Consider the following 8,647-nt stretch of genomic DNA (forward strand, 5'->3'; position numbering starts at 1 on the left):
ACTGTTTCGCCCTCATCGAGGTTATGCACAGACTTATTTCGATGACATTTTTGTCCATAGTCGTGCGGAGCAGGGTCGGTTGGATATGGACATTCATTTAGACCATTTGCGAGCAGTGCTCGAGTGTATGCGCACAAAAAATTGTATGCCAATCCATCTAAATGCATTTTTGACGCAGACGAATTTCCTTTTTTAGGATGCTTTATTGGAAAGCGAGGCCTTAGAGCGGATTCCGCTAAGGTAAAAGCCATTGTAGATTGGCTGGTTCCTAAAAACCAATTTTTTTTGCGTAAGTGGTTGGGTTTCGCCAATTATTTACACAAATATAGCGATTTTTTTTTTTCGCTATATTTGTGTAAAAAATTGGCGACACCCAACCACTTACGCTGATATGGCTTGGCCATTATCTAATCTCCTTAAAATGATACAGAATGGTGCTGGACTAGCACCGAAAATAATGCTTTTCGAGCAGTTTAGGATAGTCTTATCCATGCCCCGATTCTGGCACTGCCAAATCCAAATTGGCCTTTCAGTGTCGTCTGTGACGCATAAGATTTTGCCGTTGGCAGTGCTCTGTTACAAACTGATGTTGATGGGCATGAACGTGTTATTGCGTTTGAGTCTAGTTTATGACAAAGAGTTATTTGCTATGAAGTATGCTATCGTCAAATTCAGAGTTCATCTGCTCGGCTCTAACCCGTTTGTGATATAAACAGATTACGCGTCATTACGCACGGCAACTAAGTCGCCCCATCTCTCACAGAGAATGGTCCGATTACTATCCTTTTTCGCGAAATACTTCGAGGTGAAGTATAAGCCCGGCAAGCAGAATGCTTTGGCCGATGCGTTTTCGCGCAGGCCGGATTATGAGCTTTCTTATTTAACGACCATCTTGTCGCCTTCTCCTGAATTAATCCGTTCGGCTCACACCAAGGATAAACAGTGTGTAGCTCTGGTACGAGCTTTAAAGAACTCTGATTCAGGTATTTAATTGTCGGCACGATTGTGTACCGATTTTCTATCGATAACGACCTGTTGCTTTATTGCACAGACATCGCGGACCCTCCGCGTGTCGTTGTTACTCATAATGAGGTTATAAAGTACCGAATCCTCAAAGAGGCACACGATACTGTCCTTGGTGGTCATCTCGATAGAGAAAAGACCTACGGCTCTATAAGCCAGAGTTATTGGTGGCATATAGGTCAGTACATATGTTCGCACATGCGAAACTTGCCAACGGATTAAAACCTCGGCGCATGGTGCTGCACCACTGGCGAGCCTTCCCGTCCCCAGAGGTTGCTGGGAGTCCATTAGTATGGATTTTGTTTTCGGTCTACCGAAAGGTTCAGCTGGTAACTCCGGCATAGTGGTCTTTGTTGACCGATTGAGCAAAATGGCTCGCTTAGCGGCCGTGCCGGATTCCATTGACGGAGAAGATACAGCTAAGCTGTTTATCGATCGCGTGTTCGACAACATGGTTTGCCAGTGACAATTGTCTCTGTTCGGGACCCCCGTTTTACAAGTTTATTCTGGAAATTATTTGTCCGAGTGCTTGGCACCAGACTGGATATGTCCACTGCGGACCATCCGCAGACCGACGATTAAACTGAACGTATCAATCACGTCATTGAAGACATTTCACGCAGCGTGTGTGCTCAGACACCAAAGCGCTGGAGCCCATTGCTCCCAGTGGTGGAGTTTGCGTTAAATAACGCTGTACATGCCTCTACAGGCTATACTCCGTTCTAAGTAAACGGTCTCACCCATCCACGCGTTCCATTAACGATACCACTGAGTGGTTCAGGGCTTGTACCGATAGGCTTGCTGATATCAGCCCTGTTACCGTTCGGATTTAAGTAAGCGAGTTTCTCGCGACGCAATTTAGTGTCTTAAGACATGTAAGGAATACGATGGCTGATAGCCAAGACAAACAAAAAGAACAAGCAGATGCCAAAGGCAGATGCTGTATTAATTCTTATATGGTCGGAGACCGAGTTTTACTGAGCGCTAAAATTCTACCTACCAGCTTGGTTTCTGCGGTCTACAGGACCAAATTGCGCCCGCGCTTTATTAAACCATTTACGGTCGTGGCCAAGAAAGGCCTAGCTCATGCGCTAAACCTCCTAGCAAGCTGCGTACATACCCAGTGTTGTACGTCGGCTTGCTTGAGCCATATCGGGACCCTTCCAACGTGGACTTGAAGGCGCTTGCGCCGAGACAGGCGGTCGTGTCGCAGATTGCTGCATCCTCACTAGGATATCTAGCTGGCCCTCTTAACGAGGCTGCGGACACTCCAGCGTCAAAAGACGGTCCCCAACCGCCTCAAAAGAGCTCTCATCCCAAGCAAGGACCTCACGAAGAAGTTGCACCTCGTGATGTAGAGCATCAAATGCTTCCGCCAAAGTTCGGCCCCCTCCCGCGCTGCTTGATGCGCGGGGGAACCTTTAGTTTCATTTGGAGAAGCTTTTACATCGACGTCGTTGTAAGGGTCAATACCAGTATCTGGTGAAGTGGCTAGGGTACCCCTCTTCTGAAAACTCTTGGGAGTTCGAGGTTCCTCTTCGGCAAGATTGTTCGTACGCCGTTGACGTTTTTGAGCGCCAAGCTCAGGGTCAACCCGCGTCAAACGACGCTTCCCACCACCAAACGTGGGATTAGGTGGATTCTAAGCCTCAGTGCGGCTTCGATTATGGTTGTACGGTCAACCGAAGCACTGAATATTGGCTAGGCCTTTGTTCGTTTTGTGGCATAATTGCCGAACGTAACTGGCCTTTGGCCTTAAGTTTAGCGAAATTGAAGCGAAGCTTCCGTTCCAAACGAACATCACCTCTATCCGCAGACTCTCTGATATTACAAATATTACGAAGTCGGCGAACCCGGTGGACACAGTTCTCAAATGAGACTTCGTTTTCCCTCCTTGTTTCGTTTGGAAACAAAACGATCGAAATTTCTCTCATGGAGGTCACCGAAGCCCCACCGGCTTGATCACGTAAACGCGTCAAATACTGGCTTCGCGTCATTACCTTTGGCGTAAGGTATTGCTCATGTAGAGCGTCGCGGGCAGCGATCTCCTCCAGCGTCCTCGCCGGGTCACCGGAGATCCAGGTGCTCAAACTGTGACCCGCTATCTCTTTGAGACGGTCTTCCGCACTAAGCGGAATGAATGTATATCCACTATGAGCCTTAGCTTTCGCTATTTCGGCAGCTCGACGACGAGCTCTTTCGTCTATGAGGATTATCTGCACTTGCTCTTCATCGAGCGGATTCGTAATGATGTTGGACTCAGGGTCCCGTGTCCTGCTCAATGCAGTTGAAACATCAGCGGCACCACGTTCGGAACGGATTCGGAGCCCGCCGACGTTCATTCGGAGGAGAAGGCGTGAAAGAACGACGCTCTTTCTCCTCCTCCTCGGACAGAGAGTGACTTTCAAAGTCCACCATTCCCTCATCGTCGAGGAAGGTACTAAGAATCTGTGACTCACGCTTGATTGTCATGAGACAAAGGAATGAAAAACACAGCCGAACGGTCAGCTGTTTAGGTTCCAACCTCAAAGAAGAAATGAAGCGAATGTTGTCACTCGGTGTCAACAGTCTGATAGGGGAGGGTGTAATGGGGCACACATCGGTTGGAAAATCGTTGTTGTGGTGCATTTACTTAATAGGTGTAATAACCTTTTATCTAATTTCAAAATAGTTAGTTACTTAAAATCCATTTATTAAGGGTATCAAATGTGGTCGCCGCAGAAATAAATCCGGCGGACAAAATCTATTTTAATTTAGCTTGGGAAAGGTTTTAAAATTTAAATAATCAAATAAAGTGCAGTTCCGCTTTTGATCTTAAAGCGTCAAGTGCCTTCCTAAGGCTTGCGCATTGATCTGTAAGAGATAAAAGCCTTTCTAAGGTATATCCTCTTGGGCACTAGTTGCCACTTGGTTCTACGAACCCCTGAATCCCTTGAACTAGGATTCCTTAAGCTTTAATAGCTTGTACGACTCCCTGAGTTGTTAAATCCATTAGTTTAATAGAACTAAGTGACTCTCTGAGTCTGAAAGTCTTCCTCTGACTTTAGGAGCGAGGTAGCTCCGCTGCATTCACGATCTACCAAATATAGCTACAAAGAAACTATACGGAAAATTTTACGACGCGATCGTAATATCTCTTTCCATCTTTTTACTTATATTTTCCACTAATTAAAGTTCTTGTGCAGCTACCACGAACAGCGTCATCTCGACGAGCCTATATTCTAACACGCCACGGTATAATAAACTGTTCGTCTTTTAGCAAAGTTGTTCCAGTAGGATAGACCACATCATTCGATTCTTGAAGACTGTACTTGTCGGCTGCATATCTCTCACCACCCTTTTGCAAGTCTTTGACAAATTCAGTCCCAATTGACAGCATCGTTCAAATCTTGATTTGGTTCTTCACGTCATCGCTGCGCAAATGACGAATATCTTTAGGATGCAATTGCGAAATATAACGATTGAACCATCTGGTCTTTGCGCCAAAAATGTTCGAATAATCAAATTCTCTTAGCGCTTACAAATTTTGAGTTTCATTTTTTAATGCCAAAATCTAGATCCAACATTTTTTTTGATTAAATATAAGCGACATTTTTGAAAGCGGATAAAATGATGTTTACAATACCAAGAAAAAACAATGAAGGTTCACTCGGGTCTGCAGCTACAGGTGCTAGCGCTGTACAAGAAAGCACTGCAAACAGCGAAGTACAAGGACTCGGATACACAGCGCTACATACGTGATCGCTTTCGCAACGACGTATGGACTCTTGCAATCGCTTCAAACCTTTTAATTACAAACTTAACGAACCCTACGTGTACACTTTGTATGTCGCCATGGATAGGTGAGGGCGGTAGAGCGCAAGGACTTTGCCGTAATTGAGCACATGTTGCGCAAGGGTGAGCGCGATCTCAAGATGCTGAGCAGGGTAAAGGCGGCACAATTTGCTAGCGTCAATCGCACGACATCAGACGCAACTCCTCGTATCGATTGATAAAAAAATTAGTGTCACTAATCTAAATATTCGACGCCAGTTCACTTACACACATTAAAAACGTGATGAATGCATAAAAAAGCGTCTACCGTGGTCATATATTATTATTTTGCATCCGCTTTTCGACCAAAACGCAAACCGCGCCAATGCACCAGGAAACTTTGAAATCATTGAGATGCTGCGACAAAAGCAATAAAAAGCTTGCAAAAAAATTAGACGCGTTGTTTATCAGTCGTGTTGCGGTAAGAAAATGCAAACTAAGACTACGTGTTATTGCAGCAAGGCATTGAAGTGAAGTGCGATGTCGACCGCTTTTGTTAAGGAAATTATTGAAGGCCGAGCACTAGATCAAGCACCAGCATTAATCGCAACGTTCCGACATGGGTAGTTTAGTCTTTCCCATTCAGGTAGATTTATGAGAGCAGCACAAACGAACGATAAAGTGGGATATCTATTGGTCAAAGTTATCTGTGATGGATCAATCTTTGCCTCTTGACACTAGCTGCGGTAAATTTATCGATGCAGGGTTAACAGCTTCCTTTTCTTGCTAGTTATCGAAGGCAAAACCAGCTTTTATGAATCACACCGAAGGACCAAAAATGGCGAATCTAACTAAGATGAATAAAAAATTGTGTTAATTAGGATAAGTGTCTTTTCAAGAAAATGGTACACCATTCCCCAGTTGAATTTTTAACAAGTTAATTTTTAGCTCAACACATCAACAGCATGGAGCTGTACGAGTGTGAGGACGCGGTGGAGGCAGCGCTACAGCAAGAGCGGCCGAAATACATCGTGAGCATAATTAATAAGGCAGGCAAGCGTTTATACTTCGCCAAGTTATTACATTATGAATTTATTGGCGCCGTCATTCTTGTCCTATAAGTTCCTGGCTCAGCAGCGGTCTGAAGGTAACAGCACCGTGCTCGCAATAGACTTCGTATGCATTGACTGTCGTGCCGACGGTGCGTGTCACCCTCACAACATCAGTTTTGCGATAAAAAAATACAAATTGATTCTTTTATACACTCCAGGCCCTGAAGGCAACGCGCGCGCCTTCTTTTCGGCGCCACCACCCACTGTGGTCTTGTGTGCTAATCGTCTTCACTCGGCGCAAGAGGTGGAGGAATCTATAGTGCATGAACTTATTCATGCCTACGATGTAAGCTCATATAGGCTACAACGACTGCACGTAGCATCGCTTATTGCTGATTATTATTTTCCATGAACTGTGAAAGTATACGGTGCGCAAGATGGACATTACCAAGTCCGATATTTTGGCCTGCAGGTGATTTGGATAGTAATATATGTGGTAGTAGCATATTCATATCACGTTACCGCAGTGAAATTCGATCAGCACGTGAGTCCGAGTGCTATCGCAAGGCCAAAGTACTCGAGACAATGCTGCCAAACGTCGAGTTTTTTCAAAAAAGTGCGCGTTGGCTTAATGCACGATGCGTTCATGAACACGCTGTTCGATCGACAAGTGTACTTTTGTTGTATACTTACGATGTTTTTTTATTTTACGTCTAGTATTTACGTCGTATATGATGACACCTTCTTTTATAGTCCATCTTTCCTATTGAAGCCCGTGCGGAAGTTGACAAGATGTTTGAACGTTGTTACAACGACAAAAGTCCCTTTGCAAGTCCATAAAGGATGTCATTAAACGATGTATACGAGCTGATAAATAAAGCGAGATGAAAGTGTGTCTACTTTAAACCTTTTGATTGGTTGTATCCGACGACTTTTGACGGAATCATTTGTACCCAGTAAGTACTGCCTAAAGACAACTCAAAGGACAAAAAAATACAAATTTTTCTTTAGCATCAAGGAGCTCTTTATTAGCCTGTAGAGTGTTTCTTTGCTGTACTATCGACCATCGTATTCCTCGCGTGTTCCTCATTCAGGTGTTGAATATTTTAGTTTTACATCACGTTTGCAAATATATGATCTTTGAGTAAGCAGCAATCAGCATATTTGAACGCGCAGATGGAAGCGATCTGAAAGTGACAGTCGCGGCAAATCCAATTACAAAGCAAAAAAAAATCATCCAGATATACCATCAGGAATTTAACGAAATAGAAGTAAGCAATATAGTTAATGATTGACTAATTCATAGTCCATTAAATAGCAGGAGTCTGCGTCAGCGTCCAACCCCAAACGCTATTAATGCGTAGCGCATACGCACCGAAGTAAAGAATGCTTTGACCAAGTGTGATTGCTCTACGATAATTATTTTAAACGCACGAGGCCAAGCATGTTTCGGCTACGTTTACAAGATTGCTTGGAATTAGCTCCAACTTAAAATTTTTACTTTCTACCTTCTTTGTTGTCTACTTCATAGCGTACATTATATTGGAGGTTTGTAAAAGGCTAAAGTTGCCCTAATGTTCCACAGTCCCCGTTAAGCACACATATGTACTTAAGGGGATTGTAACGGGCACTACGACTTGTACTGCTTCAGTACAAGTCCACTTCGCACTGCTTCAGTTGCGAGTGGTGCCTTACAATATTTCACGTACACTAATACGTGCAGAGGAAGACTTCTCTTAAGGCAACTAGCTTTAAGAGGGTAAAATGAAAACTGTATTAAATATTTAAGTTTCTCTTGTTCTATCTTTGTAAATGCTAATTTAATTATGATCTAATACTAAACATGTAAATGAATTCTTATCTCTATCTTATCTGTAACTCTCTCTTTGATTACTCCTACAGCTCATTAGTCTGCGGAATAAATAAGTATAATGGTCTATACCTATTTATGGATAAGAATTCTGAATAATGACGATATAAAGTAATATCCTGCAAATATTATCTACCTTTTAGATAATATATTAATTAGCAACCTTTGAGTGTTAATTTCATGTAACGATACACCCCGTTACATCCCCCCTCTCTTAAACGACAATCACTCTGACTGTCATTGGTTGGAGTGGTCACTATGTGACCACTTGATTTAAGAAATGATGTTGATTGGTCAAAACCATCATTTTAAATTCCATCGCATGAAGAATCAACTCATGCGGGGTGACGATAGTGCTGCGTCTTCGGCTGCGATTCGTGCAGCCGCGGGTGACGCACTGTTATCTCTTGCGGCAGACGGAACGTCTGCCGTAGTATCTTCCACTCGCACAAAACTTGATGTTGCGAGTGCACGTGGTGATTCACCACGTGAATACGACCCCTCTTTGGAGGTCGACTACGAATGCGAGTCGGATGAAATGGCCGACTCGGGGAGAATGGAACAGTCGCCTGATATACGTCAGGCGGCTGACTATGAGCCTTCGAATGAGAGGGATCATTCTGATAGACGAGTAAACAGTCTATTTAGATCCGACGATGAGGATGATCCCTCACGCCCGCACGATCTCCCATACTATCACCTGCACGTGTTTCTGTGCAAGGTGACGACGATGGCGTAAGCCATCGTAAGAAAAGTTCTTGTGGTACCCCTGCTTCAGTAGGTACCACTCAGGGGAGTGAAGACAGCTAAGTGTCTCATCTCGCTCCTGAAAAGAAACCGTGGCTTTTGCCAGAACGGCTTATCAATAGCTTATCTGGAGAAACTATTCCTGACAATAAATATCCTTTATTTATTGCGACAAAGCTACATGGCCTTGATCCCAGCGCGA

The 8,647-nt window shown here is 43.9% G+C and overlaps 2 protein-coding genes across 2 annotated transcripts; both read left to right on the forward strand.

Annotated features, from left to right (window-relative positions):
* Positions 1-4,660: 4,660 nt before the first annotated feature.
* CCR75_009545 (uncharacterized protein) lies at positions 4,661-5,145 on the forward strand (the record flags this gene model as incomplete). Its single annotated transcript, XM_067967584.1, has 2 exons — positions 4,661-4,780; positions 4,866-5,145. The coding sequence occupies 2 exons, from the start codon at positions 4,661-4,663 to the stop codon at positions 5,013-5,015; spliced, it is 270 nt and encodes an 89-aa protein (XP_067819591.1). The 3' UTR covers positions 5,016-5,145.
* Positions 5,146-5,741: 596 nt separating this feature from the next.
* On the forward strand, positions 5,742-6,845 carry CCR75_009544 (uncharacterized protein; the record flags this gene model as incomplete). Its single annotated transcript, XM_067967583.1, has 6 exons — positions 5,742-5,807; positions 5,830-5,977; positions 6,047-6,174; positions 6,251-6,300; positions 6,332-6,500; positions 6,582-6,845. 6 exons carry the CDS (start codon positions 5,742-5,744, stop codon positions 6,666-6,668), a joined length of 648 nt encoding a protein of 215 aa, XP_067819592.1. The 3' UTR covers positions 6,669-6,845.
* Positions 6,846-8,647: the final 1,802 nt, after the last annotated feature.

The sequence above is a fragment of the Bremia lactucae genome, linkage group LG9 (genome assembly GCF_004359215.1).
Source record: "Bremia lactucae strain SF5 linkage group LG9, whole genome shotgun sequence".
Classification (NCBI taxonomy): domain Eukaryota; phylum Oomycota; class Peronosporomycetes; order Peronosporales; family Peronosporaceae; genus Bremia; species Bremia lactucae.